Source organism: Mastigoproctus giganteus, chromosome 8, assembly GCF_048544385.1.
Source record: "Mastigoproctus giganteus isolate SK-2022 chromosome 8, ASM4854438v1, whole genome shotgun sequence".
Taxonomy (NCBI): domain Eukaryota; kingdom Metazoa; phylum Arthropoda; class Arachnida; order Uropygi; family Thelyphonidae; genus Mastigoproctus; species Mastigoproctus giganteus.
Window position 1 is genome coordinate 36,297,174 of NC_143582.1, and position 25,544 is coordinate 36,322,717.

A 25,544-nucleotide genomic window follows, 5' to 3' on the forward strand; every position below is an offset into this window, starting at 1 on the left:
CCATGAATGTTAATGCTAGGGGGGGGGAGAGAGAGAGAGAGCGAGCACACTTCTGCAAGATCTCTGTAGCAGTATGAGACCATGTCAAGAACATCATTGTGATGATTTTCTTGATGGCATATCATTAATGAAATGGCAGTCTATGATAGGGAGACGAGAGGATTCTCAGTCATTGCTGGAAAATTAATTTTTTAGGAAAAGAGAGGGGGTTATTCTTCTGAGTTTCTCTCATTAAATACACAAACTGCAAGAGCAAGTATAGAGAAAAGAAAATTTCTCCTTCGGCATAACAATGCCAGACATCCTGAGAAAGACAACCATTGCAGAATTTGGATTCTGATAATACATCTCCCTTATAGTCCTGGGCCTTTGTGGGGAACACTTAACAGTGTTATCCAGCAACCCTTGGAGGCTGACAGCAACTTTTACAAGAGAGAGAGAGAGATGCAGGCTCTAGTTCAGTGGTGGCAAATGTGGAAATATAAATGTAAGTACTTGAAGTACACAACATGCAGCGGTGCCACGAAAAAATAACATTTGGAGGCATTAGTTTTGAAGTAACTCTCATATAATAAGATACAGAGTTTTGATTTAAACACAGGATACTAGAAAAGTTATCTATAACTGACTTTGAATGGGATAAACTTGAGTAAAATAATTTGATTTTTTTAATGTAGCTCTCACCACCTACATCAACTCGGATTTCTACTTTCACCTTAAGGATTGTGATTTTGCTATTCATTTGCATCACGCTGCATATATACATTTGAGAAATACCACTCTTATGGTATGGTTTACTTTAATTCACCAGCATCATTATATGAATTCTTCGTGTCATAGAATTAAAATGCTTATAGTGTGTGCAATTTTTTTTCTTTGTTTTGTAATCTAAATAGAAATGTTTTTATAATACCACCTTTCAGAAACTTATAATGATGACACTGAAATGAATATTTCTAATCATTAATATCATGACTACTTTAAAAATAAATTGCTGTGGTTAGTTTTTTAAATCTAAAAAAATAATTAGGCATGTAATTTTTCTAAAGCAATAATTTTAAAATAAAATGAACAACATTCTCTTATTAGTAGCAAAGTTTAGTCTATGATATGGAGACAAAAGGACACCAACAAAGAAATCAGCCATTGCTAGAAAATTCGTTTTTTGGAACAAGACAGGGGTAATCTTCTGGGTTTTCTCTCACTGTATGGATCCCTGAAGACACAAACTGCATGAGCAAGTACAGAAAAGAAAGGAGAAATTTTCCTTTCATTGCCATAAGACAACACTGAAGAACCCTGAGAAAGAACAAGTGTTACTGCACAATCAATTCACTCTTTATGAAGTACAGTAGAATCTTGTTAATACAAAGCTCAAGAGACCTAAACTTTTGGGTTTTGTAATAATGAGTTCAGCATTGTTTTTAATACAGTAAGACCCCCCGTATCCGTGGGGGATACAGCCCAAGACCTACCGCGGATGGCTGAAACTGCAGATATAAGCGACTACCTGCTGACCCCACATATAATGTGATTTTCTTGTACATACATATGTATAATAAAGTTTAATTGATAAATTAAATACACAGTAAAACATTACCAACATTAAATATGTTAATAATAAAGTACAGTAGACTCTCGATTTACTGGGATTGGATTAACCAGAACACTTCAAGACTCCAAATTAAAATAAAATAACTAGAATAGGTATAAACAGATATTTGCAAGTCATAAATAAGCAACAAAAACTGGCTTTATAAGTCGTCATTGGGAGATTAGTGTACCTGTTATCTTGAAACCCCCGCTGTCTTCACACCTACCGCTCAAAAAAAAAAAAAAAAAAAAAGAGACCAAATGTTTATTTTGATTTAGTGCATCACGTCAATTGTGTTCCATTGCACTACAAAAGAACAAATTTTGTTTCGTTATTTATGTCAGGGATGTTGTAATTTTTTTTTTTTTATAGTAACCGCGAAAATGATGGGCAAATGCAAGAGTTGCGCTTTCAGTTAAACAAAAACTTGAAAACAGTGCATCCATTTAAATCTCTAAAGAACCATTATAATTTTGGTGACTAAACCATATGCGACATTGTAAAAAAATAAAGGGAAGCATCATATTGGACATGCAGGTAGTGTGTGGTAAGTTTTTTCCCCCCTGGTTAACTGCGAGTAACTGAATTGGCGGATATGGGAGCACAACTGTAATTATCTTCTAACAATAGATAAATGTTTGTCTAAGAAGAGTATATTGTTTAGATTTTCTTTTATTTATAAGAGAAATTATTGAAAAATATATATATAATTAGTATTAAGGGAAACAAGGAAACCAATTATTCTAATTTCATTTGCATGTTTAAGTCTTAAGTTAAGCACAGAAATTATTTTAACTTTCACTATTGACAAAAACTTTATTTTGCTTAGTGGTTGACATACTTTTTTTTCCTGAAACCACTCTTCTGTCCATGCTTGAATAACTTCGACTGCAAGCATTTCTACTGACTTCAAAATCCCATGGAAGTTGGATAACTATAAAACATCTTGGCTTGGAAAATTCACAATATGGGTACAGTTTTGTATTGCTGTCTGCTTTTTCGGTATGACTGAATAGTAACTCTTCATTTAATTTTTCACCATTACAAATCTTCAAAGGGCAAGTATTTCATTTGGAAATAATTTAAACTTTAATTAACAATATTGCCTCCTTAGCCGAGTGGTCAGGAGCGGGAGTGCAGTAGCGCACGCTCTTTGAGTAGACAGGGGTTCAAGCTCCTGACTGCTGAATACGGTCGATCTGCCACGCTGGTCCTCACACTGGACCAGCGTGGCAGATTATGGTCCATTTCCCTCAGCATGAATTGTTGAGGAGGCTTCCATCCTGCAGTGGGTTGATAATGGCGCACTTTACCTATTGCACCAGGCTTTGTATTAACCATACAAAGTTTTTCTCACAGGATAAAAAGAGGACTTTATAAACATACTTCATTTTTAATTTATTTGACCATAATGAAATTGTTTAATTGTAATTTTTATTGTAACATAGTTTCAGGCTTTTGGCTGCAGACTACTTGGCTAGACTGCGTGCATCCCATTTGCATTTTGGGTGTGTTATAGAACTGTTGTAGGAAATAAGCCATGTAATTATGTATTTATGATCTAAATCTATTTTTTTTTTTCTTTCTAGGAGATAAATTGAAATCTCAAGTACTTACTCAAACCAGCTCATTGCCTGCAAGTAAGCCAAAGAAAATGCCTCTTACCAGGACAAAATCTCTTGTGCCATCTCTTTCTCTGCCAGATGAAGTGAGTGTAGAACGAACGTTTAGTGCTGAGGGTGCAGTTGTTTCTGAGAATGAACCATTAGTTGCTAGCACAGCAAGGGAACAAACCCAGACAGCAACATATCCACTTTCACCTTCAGCAAGTTACCATTCTTCAATGCCTGTAGGACTTCAAGCATCTACACCAGCAGGAACCTCTTGGCCTGCAACAGTGCCACAAATAACTCTTGGATCTGTATCATCACCAGGTGTGACATCTATTACAACTACTGCAAGCAGTTGGGCAGCAATATCTCCGACTCTTCCTCAGAACATCCCTGGATCACGAGCAGAATTATTCTTAGAACCAGAAAGTGGTGGTCATCTGTTTGTGGCAAAACGTCTTTCAGATCCTGATAGTCACTCTGGGTTGAAGCCAGGAATTAAAACATATCAGCTTCAGCAAAGTTCAAGTTCTCAAGTTCATAGTTCAGGTGTGAGTGCACCTGTGTCTGAAGAAGGTTCATCCAATCTACATAGAAAACTGCAGCGTCAGCTGACTTTAAATCCATCATATGATCCTAGGCTATTACAGTTAGGAGGATATAGTGAGAGAGGTCAGCGATTATTATCTCCCCAAGATCAATATGCATTTCGTCATACATCAGAACAATCTCTAATTGGTCAAAGGGCTAGCAGCCAAGAAAACATACACATGCTGCATCGCGGATATGGATCATTGACTTGTGGTGGCAGTGGTCATCAGCCATTGGCGCGCCTTGGAAGTGATAGCAGGACATCACTTCATGTACCTTCCCCCTTGGATCCATGGGATTCGGTTAGTCATGGTGAACATCAAACAGTCACTCGTATTGCAAGTGCCCCAGATTCATACAGACAGTGGGCCCCTACACCATTTGCAGCAAGGATGCAGCACCTTAACAGTACTTCAGACACAAAATTAAACTTATTTCCTGAAGTGCAACAGTCTACACAACATCAAATTCCATTTATTAGTAGCTTTAGGGATGTTCAAACCCAGCACCACCACTGGCAGGTCCAGAGTGCTGGACTGGATTCTCATATACCTATTACTACTTCAGGCAAGCAAATAATGGGAACCCCTACCACTGTTGGTAATCCATTATGGAAAGACCCATCCACACCTAGTGCAAGAGGACTGAATACATCACAGGTTCCAACCATAACTCAACCTGTTCGCCCATCTAGTGTTCCTCCACAAGGGATGCAACTTGCTTCTTTGCCATCATTAGCACAGCCACGGGCACATTCACCCGATCTACAAGATGATGGGCGATATAGATTGTACTATCATTTATCCTCAATATTTCCTGCAGGCCAGGTAAGAGCTGCTATGGATATGTACCCTGAAGAAACAAATCCCCAAAAGATCTGTGCAGCAATATTATCTATGTTTCCCAAAGGATAGCCTTTTGAAAATACTTAAAAATTAAAAATGCAATTTATTTAAATAAGTATGTAATAAGTGTTTTTAAACCAATTGCCTAGACTATAAATATGCATTCCAGTTTTTTGGACCAGCAGTGTATATTGTTTTATTAAAATTTAACATTCTATATCTTTTAAATATAAAATGTATGCCATTCCAAATTTTATTTAATTAAAGCTAACAACCTAGTCTCTGCATTCAAAATGCCTTTGGGGTATTGCATTTTGGACACATTGGCTTTTTCTAGAAAAGGGCAAATAGAAATTAATTATGGATATTCGTTAATATGCATTCCAGTTTTTCAGAAATTATTACATCTGTTCTGTGATAACACTTCTTGCTTTACAGATCATGATGTGGATAAAAAGTGGTTTTATGCACAGCTTGATTTTGCTGCAAAATCATGCATGTGCTCATTCATTAAGGAATGACAGCAGATATTTTTAGAACTTTTTTTGTTCTTGTGCAGATGATCAAAATGTGTTTACAATATGAAGCTGCTTTCTGCAGCACTGATAGCTGTCAGCTATTAGCTCACTAATGTATTCTAGATTGTTCTTATGTAAAATTGTTGAGGCCTTTAGTTTTTTTTTAATGTAGTTTGTAACAAGCACAAAACTTGGCCTCATAGTTTGCTTCTGATTTGCTGTCAGGTGTATTCTAGCACAGTAATGTCAGGAGCTGTTTAAACACCTGTATCATTATGATATGTCCGTTTAACTTGCTATAAACAATACTGTGTATTGTCATCATATGTACAGGGCTCTGGACCCACATTTTCTCAAGCAGCTATACATGTTAGAGTATTTAAGATCTGTGAATATAACTTAAGAATGCTAAAAGTGGTTTGTCATTGTATTGGTGTTATGTGGGATTTGGTATAATTCTGCTACTGCTTTTTTTTTTTTTTTTTATATTTACTTTAGGCAAATTTTTGTCATATTCATTGGTTGTGACTGATGTATAAAATTACTTATGTATAAAAATTTTGTAGTATTACAATAACTATTTTTTCTGGAAGGTGTGATAATCTTCTTTGAATCTAAACTGTTATTGTCCATTGTATATTCTTCCATCTGCATCTTGTCATCTTGAAAGCTGCAATGAGATGTGAATACTTTATTAAATATGTAAAAAACAATAAAAATGAATTTTGCAATACGTGAAGACTTATTTACTTTAACTGTCACACATCACCTTGGAACACATGCAGTTGTCAGATTTAAAATAATAAAAGGAATTTTGCAGCTATCACATGACAATTATATTTTCTGGAAGGCATGAAATTTTAGGCTTCTTTTTCTCTGGAGACTTATCCATCAACAAATATTCTTCCATCTCTTCATCTTGAAAGCTAAGATAAAAAAAAAAAAAAAAAAAAATTTAAATAAAAGAATAAACTGAAAGTCCTTGGAAAGTCATCTATTATCATCCTACCAGTGCATGCTTATGTACGAACTACAAAAGGTCAATATACACCAGTTATACTTGCTTGTAACTTACACTGGCGGGAGGATAACAAACAAGTACCAAGTTATCTTATCCAATGAGTTAGTATTAGCAAATGATGTGAGTAAGCAAGCTTATATAGCATCAGCAAAAAAAAAAAAAATCCTTCCATTCCCTATTAATACTTTGTCTAATTCTTTCATGAACCAGGATGCTTGTTACTATTTGCTTGTCATTTTACAAATACATAAATAACTGAAAAACTAAACTCGTGAAACTGGAACTTCTGATAGCCTGAATAATCCTTGTTACACATGGATTAGTCCGGCCTTTAAATAACTTAAGGAACGATGACACCCAAATGCAACTAGAGGTACATGATTAATTTGTAACAATATAAATAACAAGCAAGGCTTTTGAAATTTATTTGCCATATGTGAGTAACTTTCAATTACTAGAAAGTAGCTTTTCACCAACCATAAATAATTTTGGAGTTCTATATTCCACTAAAATAAATAAACTTCACTTTATCACGAGTTCCTCTATTGTACTACTCTTAAACAAATGGCACAGCAAAGGTTTAATATTAAGGTTAAAACCTGCTATTACAGCCTGTTAGGAAATTATCGTATTTCTTCAGATAACAAGTGGTTGTGACAATTCTCTGACAAAACAGTGCTAAAAAAGTTATTCAATATGATGTGCATGAAGTTAGAACTTTGAAATCATATAAAAAAGCTAATACTATTTTGGCCTTTTCAAAATCATTAAATTTTTTCTTCCTTTCTTGGTAAACAGGATTTAAACAAGGCAAACTGACTAGCAGTGACTACAAAGGCCAAATGATGCAAGGAAGTGCCACTTTTTCTGTTTAGTCAAAAAAAACTATTTCCATTCATACAAGGTAACCATCCAATTCCACTTTGAACTTAGCAGACTCACCACCTTTGCCTATGCTGGTTGGTAACTGATTCCCGTGTTCATCAACCCACTGCCCATAGGTGAACTATTATTCCCTGAAATCTTATTTTATTTGTGCACCGTTTATTGTGCCTACAAGGGAGAACAGACCTTCCTCAACCCCTTCTGTGCCCTATATGCCTCAATCAAATCTTCATTGGATGTCTAGTTGTCAAACTTTACAGTCCACAACTTCTATAAGCTGGTCTTCATATGTGCATCAATCTGATTGCCCTTCTCTGAACCCTCCCAGAAGGTTTTTTTTTTAGGTGCAGTCCCCAGACCTGAATACAATAAAATATTAATAAATTTTTCTGACATAATCATCAACAGTGTAAGTCTCACTGGATGTCAAATTTGAAATTGCTTTCTTACCATCTTTCAACCTGTGTAACTTTTAATTAAAAATACAGGCTAGTTTCTATTACAAGTTTTATAGCTTACCAAGTTTCTTGCTGAATATCTACATTATAGCGGTCTTGATCATCAGTATGACTCTCTAGTTTTTTTTCATTATCATTTATTGTTTGTTCTGAAAGGGAAGGTGGGACAGCTCCAATTGGACAGTTGCTCCAATCAATATCTAAACATTTAAAAGCAAAAATAAATATCCATTTGAAATAACAAATTTGTAGGATGGTTTAAAAGAATATCAATACATACTATTATAAAAACAAGATAAAACTGTGATATCAGAATATTACATGCTATTATAGATTGGGACAGGCAATCTCTGGCAGTGATGCCAAATATTTCCCCCCAAGGCCATCTCAAATGATTTCATTTAATAGTTAAATAAGGCATTGTCATGAAAGAAATGAAATTTAAATGCATTTCATAAAATGAGCACTAGCATTAGAGATTCTCAAAACTAATGTTAACTGGTACCTTAGTGTGCTCATCCAAAGTTAGCTCGTAGACTTTTACAGTCTATTGGCTCCCATAAAATTGTAAACAGTCTACATTTATAGACTATAAATGTTTTTATTTACTCATACTAGGAATAAATGATTAATTAAATGGGGATAAGGAACCTTATTTAAAACACTAGAAACAAACTCTATCACAAGCCCTAACGTTCAAAGAAATTATATTTTAAAGCAGTAAATCTGATTTAAAATAAAGTAAAGTGCAGCCATTATCAACCCACTGCAGGATGGAAGCCTCCTCAACAATTCATGTTGAGGGAAATGGACCATAATCTGCCATGCTGGTCCAGTGCGGGTTGGCAGATCGACCGTATTCAGCAGTCAGGGGCTTGAACCCCGGTCTACTCAAAGAGCGTGTGCTACTGCACCCTCGCTCCTGCCCACTTGGCTACGGAGGCCATTGGATTTAAAATATACCATCTTAATTCCATGAAAATCTGGATTTCCATCTTAATAAATGAATATTTACTCTACATCTTGCGGCAAAATTTTAAAAATGGGGCACCAATCAGTGCTGAAAATATTTTGGATGGCAGAAGAACTGAGGTAGGTTCAAAAATGGAATTTTAGCAAAGCCATCATCCTAAAAGTTAATGAGATGGAATGATTTATCTGTAATTGGTCACCTTTTTTTTTTACATTAGTGGTCATACATTTTGTTCTATACATCCTTCTTCTTCTGGCATTATAACCCAGGATGGGGTCTCGATGATCTTCTACCAGTAAGTCCTCCCAGAAGTAAAACTTCTCCAATTTCTTATTCTCATGATCTTTTAGTCCTCTTCTACACTATCCATCCATCTTTTCCGCAGTCTTCCTCTCGCCCTCCTACCAGTAGGTTTCCATTTCATTATACTTTTAGTTGTTCTGCTGTCATCCATTCTCATAACATGTCCCAACCAGGCAAGTCTCTGGCTCTTCACAAATCTGAAGCATATGCACATACCTGCACTATCATTGTGCCTATGTGTCCAATCACTTCTAATTTTCCGACAGTCACCTCCAAAACCAAGTTAAATAATACAGTAGTGAGTGCACTGCCTTGTCTAACACCATCGTTAATGTGAAAGGGAGTCGTCAATTCTCACCACTGCCTTAAAGCCAGCCAGGGTTGCTTTTATGAGCCTAACAATCTTTGCAGGTATGCCCAAGAGAGGAGATCATTTATCATGTCCTCTCTCTTGAGGGAATCAAAAGCTTGTTTGAAATCTATATATAGGTTAAATAAGTGCATGGTGCCTCCGTAACCAGGTGGGCAGGAGTGCGTAGCACACGCTTCTTGATTAGACCGGGGTTCGAGCCCGTGACCACCAAATACGGAGGATGCGGAAAGGTCAGGGAATGACCACCGCATATCCCCGGAGCAATATGGGCTTAGTTGCTAATGCTCCTAAAAACCAAACAACAATAAGTGCATATCGTGCTTGAATGCTTTTTCCTGTATCTGCCTCAAGATGAAAATCTGGTCAGTTGTTGAGCTATTGAGCTGAAACCATACTGATATTCTCCAATGATTTTCTCTGAATATGCTGCCAGTCTATTATAACTCCTAACAAAACCTTGTAAGTAATGCTCAGCAATGTAATACCTCTATAGTTAGAGCACAGCAGTTTATTAGCCTTTTTGTGAATCAGCTGTATTATTCCAAGTGTCCATTCATCTGGGATTTTTTCCTCAGACCATATTAACAGCATCAAATTATGCATTCTTCTCTATAGTGTCACTCCACCGTTAGCAACTCTGCAGTTATTCCATCAGCTCCCAGCGCTTTAAAGTTTTTTAAGTACTTAATAAATTTTCGAATTTCTTCGAAGCTAGGGTGTTCATACATTACAAGCACGTAATTTATCATCATGGCAGTATTTATTTATACTTTATTTTTTAAAATAAATAACAATTAATAAAACCCGAAACATAAAAATCAAGTTGTTTATAGCTATAAAATTCTTGCTGATGCTGACCAAACACGAAACAAATCTTGAAAAAGTAAGCAATGCAAATTTCAAGGAAACAAAAGTCCAACTATGTATAAAATTCTAAAGTATAAAAGAATGACTGGAAGAAAGTTCAGAAATGAAAAAACTAAAAATACCTGTTGAGATGGTTCGTCCTTTACCAGTTTAAAGATATCACTAACTGAAATCGTAAATTTAGGAAAAAAATAAAATGAGGTCTACCTGATGAAGTGATGGAAATTGTGCAACTATAAAAAAAATTGATATGTCTGATAAGAAATTTCACCACTGAGCTTCTTCAGAGGGAAAAAAATAACATGGAATAACTTCCAAATTACACAACCAAACAACTGTGTGAAGAAGAAATTGAAAACTATCATAATAAAACATATAAAGGCCCTCTGTGAAGTTGGAAGATTCTTGGTACATGTAAAATTCTTGATAACCAAATGGGGAAATTCTTTCAAGCATTCTTTTATATTTCAAAACTTTGTATATAGGTATACCTTTATTTTCATAAAATTTGTATTGCTCTAGTCAAACTCCATGCTAACAATAGAGACATACTGTCTTGCTTGACTTTTTCAAGTTTCATTCCTTGTCTGGTTGGCATTAGCAAGAATTTTACATGAATCTTACTCCTGACCTCATAAAGAGGGATGTTTTATGTTTATACTTTAATAATCCATGTAAAAATGTTTTGATACTGGGATGCAATATAATTACAAAGCAAAAAAATCTGTAACATAAAATCAAACTGCATATTAAACATAATAAAAATCAGAAAAATAAAATCTTCAATGTGTACCCAGTTTTGTATCAGGGAGATTCTTATATTATTTTATATAATAAAATAATATAAATTTAAAAAAAGACACCTCAGAAACATACTGGTTGATTATAAAACTACTACTGCTGGGGGGTTAGTAGACTATATATATCTATTTGGCCAAAATATTCCAAATTTTAAACTTTTAGCTATCATTGAAACTCCCTTTCAAGATGTGGAAGTCTGCAATATCTACTGTAGTCTGTACCTTTTGAGGAGCTAACAGTGTAAGGAGCAAAAGAGTGTACCACTGAAACAATGTAGTACAACAGGATATCACATACCCAGTTCAAGAGATACAGGCAACAGTGAAGGTTAGCTTCATACAAGATGGAGTTCTGTCACACATTGGCCAATGTGTCAAGTCATTTTACCATAATCTTATGTCAGTTAGTTCACTTGCCTATCTAAATTATCAAAAATTGTTGCTTCCAAAGAAAAATCAAGTTCAGAATTGTTAAGTTATCTTGCCATCATGACTTCTTTAAAATTACTGTGACATTAACAAATAAAGACATTTGTTAATGTTGCAGTAATTGTTACTGTGAGAACAATGTGGTAGCATAAAGGTGTTTGAATATGAACAGATGCTATACAGCAGGGCAGTATACAAATAAAGAATTCAACGTTTCCAAGAGCTCATCTGGAACACCGTATGCCAGTGGAAAGCTGCCCATACAAACATAGAACATCAAACAAGAAAGTGTATATTCAAATATTTATACATACAAAATATTCTGCATTACATATGTATATAATTATGTGGTAACTACTTACGTATCAAAATTAAAATCATGAATTTAATTGATCTAAATTGATTTTAATTTATTTAATTTAATTGATGAATTTAATCATGAAAAATGTGTCGATTTTGGGTTGTACTTTGGCCCTCTTCCTGGTACTCTAAAAGGGGTTTTAATTTTAAATCCCCCACAGCGTTACCACCCAACATAAAAGTCAACCGATCATTCACCGCTTTGAAATCTGGCATGTTTTTTTCTTCTTTCAATATGAAACTTCTTTTAGGCATTCGTTTCCAAAAAAGTCCTGCTCCATCTATGTTAAAAACTTGTTGAGAAGTATAACACATAATACCCCTCTTCAATAATTTTAACAAGTTCTTTTTTGAAAGTTTCAGCTCCTTGATCTGCAGTTGCACTTTTCCCTGGGTTTTAAATCTATTCAACCAGCCCTTACTAGTTTTAAATGGTTCCACATTTTTTTTTTTTAGGTGAGCTTTCTTCAGATCATCATATAGGCTAATCTCTCTCTTTGTTTATAATATTTAACTTAACTGAATTCTGTATTGGATATTATCTTCAATAAAGTCTCACCATTTCAATCCTAATAGCCGGCCCAGCCCTAGTTGCTTGAAGTGGAACAGCTGTCTTACCTGCTGCTAAAATTAATTCTTTATTTTTTATAATTGGTCTTACAATTAAACTTGCCAGTCCTAAATTATGGCACACATCCACTTGTCGTTGACCGGAATCGATTCGATTCAAAATGTCTAATTTAATTTTCAAATTCAGTCTTTTTCTTACATTTGTAGTCTTCATACTGCGTCCAGACATTGTTGTCAAAAATGCAATCTGTAAAAGAGTGTTATAATGATTTGTGACAGCGTTATAGTCAGTACGGGTTATAATATAAGAACAGCATTATAGCGAATCAGCGTAAAGTGAACCGCGTTATAACGAGGGCCTACTGTAATTGCATGGAGGAAATTAAATAGAATTAATTAAATAGAATAAACAGAATTTACTAAAGGTTGTAGGCTAAGCAACAAGTTTTTCTTACATTTGTAGTCTTCATACTGCATCCAGACGCCAAAAATGCAATCTGTAAAAGAGCGTTATAGTGATTTGTGACAGCGTTATGTTATAGTCAGTACGGGTTATAATATAAGAACAGCGTTATAGCGAGGGCCTGCTGTAATTGCATGGAGGAACTTAAAATAGAATTAATTTTTCATTACTAAAGGTTGTAGGCTAAGAAACAAGTCTTGCAGGGGGCTAACTGGGATGCTGACCCAATGTCCACTCGAGATGTAACCTTAGCAGAAAGCCAGCTACCGAATAAGTAAGGGTGAGACTAAGTCTACCAAAAAGGATAAATAAATAAAATTAAATTCTAAAACCTTTGTCCTGCCATTGGACAGGACATAATTGAAGATCTGCGAGCTGCGCTTGTGAGGGAACCAGGACTATGCTAGATAAGCATTAAGATGGGCATTATCAACATTATAAGCTTAAATGGCAAATCAATTGAATTAGCCGAAGTTGATATGGTATTGGAAATGTAGCTAAACAATAATGAGCAATCATTATTTACCTTTTGTTTTTAGTTTGGAAGAAAGTTTAATTCTTCCAAAGAAATGGAAGCATTATTCCAGCACTTTCCAAACTTTTTTGATGTCAGCACATTATGTCTGTGCTAAAAATAATTTTACACACTCTACTTAGAATTTTGTAATTATTCAATACCTCTACCCTTTTTGTTCTTATCTTTAAGTTGATAGATCTAATGGTACACAACTCCACCTTCCCCCAGGGGCTAAAAACAAGTAGACAGGAGTAAGACAGATGGAAAGTGTGAATTCTAACAAAAGTTTAACCAAGGCATCTGAAATACACTATATCAGTTATTAGCTTTCAAGCAGAAAGAGCTAACCAGCCACTGAATATTAAGATGCAAAGAATGAATGTCAAATTTTAAATATATTGCTCAATAACTGCATTATAATCAATCAGGTACATCAATATACGCAGTGAAATGAAATCAGGGTGAAAACAATGCTAATACAGTAGACTCTCGATTTTCTGGGATAGATGGTAAAAAAATATTCCTGGTTAATCCAAAAATACAGTAAGTCCCTGACGTACGTAAGAGATAAGTTCCAGGACTTCTTACGTAAGTTGAGATTTGCTTAACTCGGGAATGATTAATAAAATATTGCTACTATGTACATCCCTGATATTCCAAAATTACAAAAACCACATAATATCCTCAGAAGAGTGAAGAAAAATAGTTATATATTTTTAATTAGTTCAATTAAAAACTTTATCTGGGGACAGTGGTAAAGTAGCTGGAGCAGCACATAAGAAAAGAAAACATAAATGATTAATAAAATATTGCTACTATGTACATCCCTGATATTCCAAAATTACAAAAACCACATAATATCCTCAGAAGAGTGAAGAAAAATAGTTATATATTTTTAATTAGTTCAATTAAAAACTTTATCTGGGGACAGTGGTAACGTAGTCGGAGCAGCACATAAGAAAAGAAAACATAAAAGGAAGAAAAAAACGCATGTTATTGAACTGTAAAAACTGATATGTATTTCATAGCCTTGGTTATTATTATAGTTGATCTTCATTGGTGTCGACCACTTCTCGTATTCTATCTTTCCCCTTTATTGTGTTCACCACTGACAAATTCCATGCGATACCTGTTTATGTTTGGCCATTTTCATACATCCTTATTAGTTTAATTTTCTGATCCAACTTGATCGTTTTCCTTTTCTTGATAGATTTACTAGTACTGCTGTCGCTTATTCTCTTAGTTGGCACCATGATAACGGTCAAAATGAAATTTTCTGAAAAGAACTTCACAGGGTTAAGGCAAAAACTCACTATTATCACTCCACCTGATCTCACATTTTACTGAAGCACATTTCTGGAGGTCACTGCCATAAAACAAAAACAATTTTCACTTTCTGGGATACTGGGCTTTTCTGTTAGTGCAATCTTATTGCATTTGCGATAATACAGATAGCTGGAATTCTGTGAGTTGTTACATTATGGTGAAATGTGTGTCCCCTTTACTTGAAACCTTCAGTCAAAAAATTATAAGTAACGTAATGCAAGTCCGAATCTACGTAAGTTGGGGACTTCTTATCGAAAAAATGTTCAGCAACCTATGTAAAAAGTAAGGCGATAGATAAAGAACTTACCACACATTACTCACGTGTCCAATACGATGCTTCCCTTTATTTTTTACAATGTCGATTTTAAATCGAATAGCTTATTATTTTTTATAATGTCGCGTATGGTTTGGTCACCAACATTATAATGGTTCTTTGGAGATTTAACGGATTCACCGTTTTCAAACTTTTGAACAGTTTCAAGTTTTTGTTTAATTGAAAGCACAACTCTTGCTTTTGCCCATCATTTTCGCGATTTCTAAACAAAAAAAAAAAAAAAGTTACTATAAAAAAAAATTCCGACATCCCTGATATAAATGGCGAAACAAAATTTGTCCTTTTGTGGTGCGACAGAACACAACAATCGACGTGACACGCTAAAACAAGCTAAACATTTGAGTTTTTTTTTTTTTTAGCCGGGGAGTTTCAAAATAATAGGCACACTAATCTCCTAATGACGACTATAATGCCACTTCTTGTCACTTATTTATGACTTGCAAAACATCTGTTTATACCTATTCTAGTTATTACTTGAATTTTATGATTTCTGGTTGATTTTTTTTTTTTTTTTTCTTAATTTGGAATCTTGAGGTGTCCCAGTTAATCCGATCCCAGTAAATCGAGTCTGCTGTATGATGGCAGAATTTGGAGATACCCACCTGGAAAGCTTTGCATTATCCAGTAAAATCAAGTGGACAAAATTTAAGGTTAAAAAAAAAAAAAAAAAAAAAAAAAAAAAATGAAATAGAAGAGTTCTTAGAAATCCCTCATCTTAGAATATCCAAAAGCAGTAGAAACTAATTACCAAGAAAAAATAGTATTGGTCTTAAACAGCAGAGTTGGCAATGAAAATTACATCTACACAGATATTTTAACAAAATTTGGAAGCACAACAGAGAGAAAGGTAAACCTTTCTCTCCAAATAATGGTGAAAGGTTATTAGAATTTTGTGCACACCATGCAGTCTTTAATCTGTAAGTATTTAGGACGGGTCAATTAGAATCAAATAAAATTTTGGCAATTTCGTGCCATTTCATGTACTCCATCCACACAGCTGAAAATCAATACCTTTCAACAAAAATATATTCTTTGATTTCCTCGTTTAAAATTCCACATATGTCCATTATTGCAAGAGCAGGAAAAATGCTGGATCAAGTAAGAAATCCTAATGAGCCATTTAGTTTATTCCCAGCATAAGCAAGCAGGAGGTGTCCTAGCTAAGCTTGCTTCAGAAGGAGCTATCTCATTTTCCAAATTTTTGAAGCATCTGTGGTTCATGTGTGGCAGCCATAACTCATTTGCTCAGCTAAGGCATCTGTGTGTTTCCACATATTTAGATAAAATAGAAAAGAACTACACTATAATAGTTTCTTTGCAAACAAAGAAAAATAAAAGTTTGCATAGCCCAAGAACTGTTTTTCACACACACACACACACACACACACACACACACACACACACACACACACACACACACACACACACACACACACACACACACACACACAGAGTGATCACTGAATTATGACCACCCCTATGAAATCTGAATGCAGCCCGTTGACCACGTGAGGTACGAGAGTGCAGAGTTAGTCAACCTAAGTAGCATAGATAAGGTGTCAGTAGTTCAGCAGGTAGTAAAATTCCGGGCGTGATGGGTAAAAGGAAGGATTTATTGGACTTTGAAAAAAGACAGATTGTAGGAGCTCGATGAGCTGGTGCCTCGATTTCCCAAACGGCTGAATTGGTGGGCTGTTCGAGAGCAGACTTTGTTAAAGTGTACCAGGACTACCGTCAAAATGGTCAAGCAACGACCCGACGGCAAAACTGTACAGGTCAGTGAAAGGTTGATGTTAGAGGTGAGCGCCGGGCCAGACAAGTCGTACAGGCACAGCACCTGTTCTAGAGTTGACTACCCAATACAACCTGGAACAATATCTGGCATGACCATGCGTCGCAAGCATGGATTAATACCAGCAGACGACCCATATGGCATCCTCTCCTAACCAAGGTTCATTGGCATAAAAGACTCGCCTGGTGCAAAGAGCATGCAAATTGGATATTAGAAGCCTGGAAGAGGGTGTGCTGGTCGGATGAGTCACATTATTTACTCCACACCATGGATGGCCGTGTACAGATTTGGCATCAACAACACGAGGCTCTTGATCCATCATGCATGGTATCAAAAGTGCAGGCTGGTGGAGGTGGTTGTATGGTGTGGGGCATGTTTCACTGGCAGGAACTTGGACCCCCAGTGCATGTGGAACAACGTATCATTGGTCTCCGCTATCGTCAACTGCTTGCTGATGTGTACACCCTGCTATGTTATACTTTTTTTCCCCGAATGGCGATGGTGTCTTCCAAGATGACAATACACGGAGCCATCGGGCACTTGATGTGCAGGAATGATTTAAGGAACACAGTTCTGACTTCCAGCATATCGATTGGCCTCCGAACTCCCCGATATCAATCCCATAGAGCACTTGTGAAACGCTATGGAAAGGCATATCGGGCGTCTGGATACACCAATCACCTCCATAGCCATCTACATTACACACAGCTTGGTTGGCCATACCTCCTGACATCTTGTTGAATCAATGTCACGTTGGATAGCTGCTGTACCGAGGGCAAAAGGAGGACCTACGAGGTATTAAGTAGGTGGTCATAATTCAGTGATCACTCAGTGTGTGTACATATATACAGTCAGTCCTTGTATAGCATGATAGTTGTGTTCCTAGAAACCCTCGTGCAATGCAAAATCATGCAATATAAATAACAGGTCCTATGGGTAAAATAGGGTTAGGTGCTGACCAGTCAAGATTGAACACACATTTGTAACCAAAACATTACCAAACACAATAAATAGAAAATTGGGATGATGAACTAAATTGAATTTTGAGACATTTGGTTCTTTAGTTTCATTTGATTTTGTTTCTCTTGACTCCCCTGTTAGACTTGAAATTGAATACGTGTTATAAACATTATCATATGTTATGCTAGATTACTGAGTTATTGTGATATTTTATAAATAATTTAAACCACTTCGATCTGTTTATTTCAAGCCGATCAGCTGATAATTTTGCTAAATACTTGCATGTAGTGAAGTGTTATTCTTAAAATCTTAATTATTTTCTTCTTTGTTACGTTCTAAAAGTGCTTACTTTGTACTACAATTTTTTTTTCACTTGGGGCAGGATTAAATAAAAAACGTACAAATATGTGTGTGCATGCATGTGCATATAATGCTGAGTTTGTTGTTATGGGTTTTCTGGAAAAAGGTCATGGTGTGCCTGTCAACATATGGCAACTGCTAGGGGAGAAGTGAAAAGCAGTCATGGATTTGTTTCAGAAAGGAAAAATATTCAAAGTTTTGTGTCATTGTCTATGACATGGAAAGAGAGACAAAGGTTTTTGCGGGTTGAGGGGAAGCTGAATATAGATTGTTGAACAAGGTACATTCAATAAGAATATGCTTTACTGTGTGTGGCAGTGTGTTCACTGCAGAAATACAAGGTGTGACCAAAAGGTTGGGACTGAATTTGAATCTTGAAATTGCAGTGTCATAGCGAGTTGAGACCTGGCACAAGTTTGGTGGCTCATTTGGATATAATACACAAATAAACTCTTTATGTACACCAATTAGTCAGTCTGAATTGATGAGTTAAATAGAAGGTATTTTTGCTGAATTTTAAATGAGTGATTTTTTGTAGCGAATTTGTATGAAATTTTGTTTCAAATTAGAGAAGAGTTTAAGAGAAACCCAGCTTTCAGAGATGTTACATATCATTCAAGGACTTTTCAGTGGTTCTCAAAGTTTAAAGAGGGCCTCTTGCCTATCGAAGACTGCTATTGCTGCACTTCAACTTCAATAGTTAATGATTCAATCACTTGTATTCATGAAGTTGCCAGTGAAACATATTTTTTATGGAACTTTTCAATCAATTTTAACACAAGATTTTGGAATGCAATGCATTTCAGCCAGATTTGTGCATTATATTCTCTCTAATGATTACAAAGGGTAGCAAGTTCTTATATATTGGGATATATATTGGGATCATCATCAATATGCTGCTGCTGCTGACCCACACTTTGGTTCTTCCATCACTATGAGCAAAACAAAGGGTCCAGTCCTCTCAATGGAAGACTGTCTTCTATAAGTCCCCCCCCCCCAAAAATCTTGTTAAATGTGAAGATCATGCTTATTGTATTTTTTTTTTGCCTCTCAATCCAGCATTTACACAATACTCTTCACAGAAAATGGCTGGAAAAGTGGGCTTTAGGGAATTGGCACATGCACCGTAACAATCCTCTTGCATACTCAGTACTTTCCATTCAAGAATCTCTTGCAAAGCACTTCATCACTGTGATCCCCCTCTCTGTCATACTTGCCAGATTTAGCACCCTGTGATTATTTATTTATTTTTTTTTATTTGCAAAGGCTGAGGAAATTATTCAGAACACAATACAGAAACTATTAGCAATTCCAAAAGAAGCCTATCAAAAATACTTCCAGAAGTGCAGTAGAGTTGGAATCAGCATATGCAGCATCAAGGAAAGGAGATCCCATCTGAACAACTGGTAAACCCCATCCTTTCCTAAATATTAGTTCATTGATATTAGTTCATTTTTTTTTATCATACTTCATATATAGTTTGTTAAAAAATGCCAAAATTTGATTAATACTACTTACAAACACAAATAATGAAATTAAAAGATATATAAATCTAACATACACATGTAACATAACTGCCAAAATATGAGAGCTGTTGTCTTTCCCTGGTGTCATGATATGGAGCACTTCAAAGTAGCAGTAGCAGCAGCAGCCTTCTTCAATGTTCCCAAAAAATTTGCACCATAAGTCTGTTCATACCAATTTTTCTGCATTTTATGAGAGATAAAGAGAGATGCTCCAAATTCTTTCAAATAATACTTTTGTTACCTGAAATTTGTATTGAAGTAATCCAATGTGAATGATGTTACCGTCCTGAATAAGGTAAATGTTGGAAGTGATCACAGAATGGTAAGATGTACACTTGATATAGATGTAGGAAAGGAAAGGAAAAAACTGACTCGAGTAAATAATACAAAGGTCTTTGAAATAACAGAGGAGGAGAAAAAGCAGTATGTACTGGAACTTAAGAACAAGTTTGAGCTTCTGCAGACTGCTCAGGACCAAGATATCGACGAGGAATATTACAACTTTCTGAAAGTGATAAAGCCCAAGAAACCTATAGGGAAACAGAAATCCAAAGAAGAAAAAATTAGTCAAGAAACACTTGTCATGATGAACCAAAGACGACAAATGAAGATCAAGAAAAACACTGACAGGGAGAAAATTGAGTATACTGAGTTATGCAAAGCCATTAGAAAGAGACTCAGAGAGGACATAAGAAGATTTAACACAAGAAAAGTAGAACAAGCATTAAGGGAAAACAAAGGATTTAAATCAGCAGCCATGAGCAGTAATACAGAAAGACAAATGATACTGAAACTGAAGAATAGCGATGGTGTACTTATAAACAGCAGAGAAGGCATAATTCAAATAGCAGAAGACTACTATAGAGAATTATACAAGGAGCGAGGGAATGATACCAGCAGTGGGGAACATGGATTGCAAAGTAGCAACACATACGACATACCCAATATTCTTCCTGATGAGGTAGAACATGCATTGAAGAAAATGAAGAATCGGAAAGCCCCGGAGGAAGATAAAGTTACTGTAGAGTTGTTAAAATTGGGAGGAAGAGACATAACACAAAAACTGGCAAGGCTCTTCACAAAGTGCATTAGAAAAGGTGTGATGCCTAAGCAGTGGAATAATGCAATCATAGTTTTGCTGCATAAGAAAGGAGATAAATCAGAAATTGGAAATTATAGACCAATTAGCTTGTTATCCCATATCTACAAGTTGTTCACAAGGGTCATTACTAACAGATTAGAAAGAATACTTGATGAGAATCAACCGAAAGAGCAAGCTGGCTTTAGGACAGGATTCTCAACTATGGATCACCTTCACGTAATATCACAGCTAATGGAGAAAGCAAATGAATATAAAACACCATTATGCCTGGCATTTGTGGATTATGAAAAGGCATTTGACTCCATACAGCATAAGGCAATGTTTCGGGCACTGGAAAGACAAGGCATAGATACTCCGTATATTATGATTTTGAAGAAAATATATGAGAGTGCTACATCCTTTATTAGACTAGACAAAGACAGTAGCAAATTTAAAATCGAGAAAGGAGTTCGACAAGGAGACACAATATCTCCGAAGCTGTTTACTGCTGCCCTTGAAGCTTTCAGAAGATTAGACTGGTCACAGAAAGGAGTCAATGTGAACGGAGAATACCTAAACCATTTACGATTTGCAGATGACATTGTGGTTATAAGCCACGATCCCAAAGAATTAGAGGAAAATCTTAATCAGTTATGCACAGTTAGTAAGGATTTTGGACTAAAGATGAATATGGCTAAAACAAAAGTAATGATGAACAAGTATGCCACGGAAAGGGAAATAATGATTGAAGGAGCAGTAATTGAAAAGGTGGAGTCATATACTTATCTGGGACAAGTTATTAGCTGTAATAATGATAAATGGCTGGAAGTCAAGAGAAGAATAAATTTTGGATGGATAGCATTCAGGAAATATAGTCACATACTGAAGAGCAATATCCCAGTTTGTCTGAAACGTAAAATAATGAACCAATGTATACTCCCCACCATGACTTATGGAAGTGAAACTTGGGCACTCACCAAAAGAATGGAAGAGAAGCTAAGAACTACACAGCGAAGAATGGAACGAATTATATTGGGAATCAGACTGTTAGATAAGAAGAGAAACACATGGATTAGGCAGCAAACTCAAGTAAAGGACATTCTTATCAAAACTAAAGAACTAAAATGGTCCTGGGCAGGACACATAGCTCGAAGACATGATGACAGATGGACTAAGAAAATAACAGAATGGTACCCAAGAGGAGCTAGAAGAAAACCTGGAAGACAAAGGCGGAGATGGATAGATGAAATTCATGAGTTTTTGAGTAGTAAATGGATGGCCAGTGCTCAAAACAGAAGGAACTGGAAAGTTGCTGGAGAGGCCTTCATCCTGCAGTGGATTGAGAATGGCTGATGATGATGATGATGATGATGAATCCAAAGAAACCCCACATTGAGAAAAAAAAAAAAAAAAAAGCAACGAATGAATGATTTGTAAGCGTTATGCAACAAATGTAGGATAATTAACCTAAAAATTATATAAAGACACAAGTACACACTAATCACAGCTATTTTATAATAGACAAAACAGACCATACCTTGAATAGGGCATGCAATCGTATTAGATCGCATTGTTCCGTGATAAATAAGCATAGCTACAACCACCAATATTGATAAATTCGGCAGATTTTATTTGAAAATAATTCACATGGGTGTTTCAAAAGTACACACAAACTTTCGATAAAATTATAAGACACAATTTCCACCTTCTTCTGTGAAAGCCAGAAAAGTTGGCAGGTATTTTACTACGTTGACTGATATTGCATTATGCTTTCCTGAGCCATTTTCTGAACCATTTCAATACTCAATAGGAAGCCAGGCATTTTGAACGGATTTGCTCAGCACTATATAATGTGCACCTTTCAGTTCATTTTCATTAGAATCTTTTATTCAAATTCTTGACTTCCCGGTGCAAGTCCCAGTTATTACTGAACATACCTGGATATTATAGAAATTTCTGCTATTTGAGAAGCACTAGGATATTTCCATAACCTGGTAAATAATTATCCATAAAAAAACTGGATAATTTGGTATTCCTTTTGGATATTAGTGGACCTCAGATATGGTAACAATTTGCCCAAGTTGTATTCATATGAAGGTGTACCTGCTGCAACAACAGCACAACTGCTTTTTTTATTATCAGTTTCTGGTGCTGAAAATCTAGTTACATATTTATAATGATCTTTCTATCTATTATCAAGATATTTTACTGGGATATGGAACTTCTGTCTTTACAACTCACCTTGAGTAGGATATACTAGATAAAAAAACTACTACATACTAGTATTATTACTAAAATACCAAAAAGAACAGATATTTAATACCATCACAAAGTTTCCATACTGTAACATCACTGCAACCTTCTTGTGCTAGGGATGAACGCTGCAGTTTTATTTCTTCATGTGCTAGAACAAAAAAAAAAAAAAAATTTTTAAGTAAACCTCAAGTAAAGTGAAGAAAACACTTTTAAAGTAAAGTTAGCATTTGCATTGGATGCAAGAAAGCAAGTATAGCATCAGCAAAAAAAAAAAAAAATACAAAAAAAACCTAATTTCACGCAACCATTCACTCCAAATGTATGTCTAGTTCTGCCCTGAACTTATTTAAGTTGTTGACCTCCACTACGACAGATGGAAGTTTGTTCCAACTATCAACCACCCACTGGCTAAAGGCAAATTTCCGCACATCTGTTCTACAATTGTCTTTCCTTAATTTGAATTTGCCCTCTCCGGTGAATAATCTAAGAAAGAGGAAGAATCCCATCAGCATTGAGCTTGCTCAAACCATTCCAAGCCTTATACACCTCAATTAGATCACCTCGAAGGTGCCTAGTCTCCAGATGCTAAAATTTGCAGAACTTGAGCCTTTCTTGGTAACAGCAACCCTTTGTTCCACTCACCAATCTCGTTGCCCTTCTCTGTTCTCGTTCCAGCAGCTCTACATCCTTACTAAAATGAGGCATCCAGACCTGTATGCACTACTCAAGGTGTGGTCTGACCATTGCCTTATACAAGGGGACAATCACCCCCTTATCCCTGCTAGCAAAATTCCTGTAGGTATATCATTGACAAGATACCATGAGATACTCTTGCAGTCTGTCTGCACTGTTCAGAAAGCTTCGTATCTGACTACACAATTACCCCACCTCCTTTTTCATTCTCCACTACCGTGGGTTGGTATGTTATTTTGGGGTTAACCTCAGGTCACTCATGAATAATTTGAAAGGGAGAATACAGCATGGAGGAATGGGGAAGAGAAGACTGGGAGTGGCATCTGCCAACTCATGCTGCAGATTAAAAAATGGGATGTATCTGCATACCATAATTTCTGCTCAAAATGTCTAATGCTGCATATGTGGGCAGATTCCAACCAGCAGTGGATCTTGATATCTCATGCACTATCAATAATGTGAACATTATTTGGCACTAATGTGAACATTATCACTGATTGAGCAAAATCAGCATTCATGGACGTAATGTGATCAGCACTAGACACACTGTGAACAGATGAGGTTGATATGTGAATACAACCCACCTTTGAATCTAGAATGCTACGAGTTGGATGGACGGTGCCTCCAGTCTTCTCTTCCCCATCCCCCTTCATGTAATTCGTGAGTGACCTGAGGTTACATTAACTCCAGGCCAATTGAGAACTGCTCCTTTCCTTCCCTTCTTCACTTTTGTTCTATGTGACATGTCTACTTTTTGTTTCTTTTTCCCATGTATTTATATTCACTGCCCCCATACAAATGTTACAGTTGATACAGATGCCGAAAGTTCCTGTTTTTAGATTTTACAATTTTACTTCATTACAATTTTAATGCTTTTAACTCAATACATTTTAAATATTTCAGAGTAATAATTTTTTTATGTTTAATTGAAGTTATTTAGATTTGATTTGTATATTTGATAAATAAATATATTCTGAAAATGATCAGAGTAATGAAGTATTATTCATGTATCTAGTTCCTAACTTCCAAGGATTTTTTTTCAGTCAAATTGTAATTAAGTATGATAGTGTGCTGCATAAAGCAAATCAGAAAAATATTTTTGTATAGAGCAAAAATAATTTTCTGATGAGACCAAAGTTAACTATATGTAGTGACCTCTAGGTATCTACTCCAGTATAAACCAATTAAGATAAGGATACTAGAACAAATTAAAATATCAAAAAAAAAAAAAAAGGAAATAAAAGTTGGGGAAGGGGAGATGAAATCAATAGAAACACAGCTTTCTAAAGATAAACAATTCACTGTAAAGCATAATTTGTTAATTTAAAAATACTCTGAATTGTAACCCTTGTAGAGAAGTTCAATTTTAACGGCTGCTCTTGGAACAGCAAATTCAACTGTTTCCAAATTGTTAGAGACATTTTAATTTGATGTCGCCAAAGTCTGTTTTTAACACCTTTGCTGCCAGCTTTTCCAACTGCAGGTTTGATCCAGAATTGAGTCAATCTGGATTGGAGCCGACCGGGCTGGCCGAGTGGGTAAAGTACCTGCCCGGCAACCCAAAGGTCGCGGGTTCGATTCCCGCCTCGGGCTTGGATCAAAGTATTGCAAAAACCTTGGGAGGTGCAATATGGCCACAGAAGCCGATGCGCCAACAACTACCAAATCAAAAAAAAAAAAAAAAAAAAAAAAAAAAAATCTGGATTGGAAAGGGCAGAAACATTTTTGGACTTTCTTCTCACTATGATTGAATTAATCAGCTCCTAGTGAAGATTGCTTGACAAAAATATCCAGTTTTTCTTCTGTCAAGTTAGAAGAAAAGGTTCTAAAAGTAGGGGGTGGTTCCCCCTGCAAGTGGATTAAAATCCAAAGCTGCATTCAAGAAGAAGTAAACTTGTTAAACTGTCTCTAAGTTGTTAGACTATGGGATATTACTAGTATCAGTATTAGGAAAGGTAAAATGATGCAAAGTTTTATGAAGCATCAGTCAAAAAAAAAAAAAGTATAACCAATGACATTTACTCTTTTAATTAATCAAA

General features: G+C 35.7%; 2 protein-coding genes across 4 annotated transcripts in view; one reads left to right on the forward strand and one right to left on the reverse strand.

Moving 5' to 3' along the window:
- The window catches only part of LOC150081444 (uncharacterized), a 173,641-nt gene extending 168,883 nt beyond the window's left edge, over positions 1–4,758 (forward strand). The window contains exon 6 of one of the 3 annotated variants that reach the window (XM_090379850.1): positions 3,184–4,758. In XM_090379850.1, the coding sequence (XP_090235976.1) occupies positions 3,184–4,709 (1,526 nt within the window). In that variant the 3' untranslated portion in view covers positions 4,710–4,758. The remainder of the gene's footprint in view (positions 1–3,183) is intronic. The other 2 variants (XM_090379853.1, XM_090379851.1) reach the window with 2 other exon arrangements.
- Positions 4,759–5,881: 1,123 nt separating this feature from the next.
- Positions 5,882–25,544, reverse strand: part of LOC150081445 (ribosomal biogenesis protein LAS1L-like) — a 154,863-nt gene continuing 135,200 nt past the window's right edge. The window contains exons 11-13 of the mRNA XM_090379302.1: positions 22,880–22,960; positions 7,584–7,722; positions 5,882–6,084 (exon numbers count right to left, since the gene is read on the reverse strand). Of these exons, the coding sequence (XP_090235428.1) occupies positions 5,982–6,084; positions 7,584–7,722; positions 22,880–22,960 (323 nt within the window). The 3' untranslated portion in view covers positions 5,882–5,981. The remainder of the gene's footprint in view (positions 6,085–7,583; positions 7,723–22,879; positions 22,961–25,544) is intronic.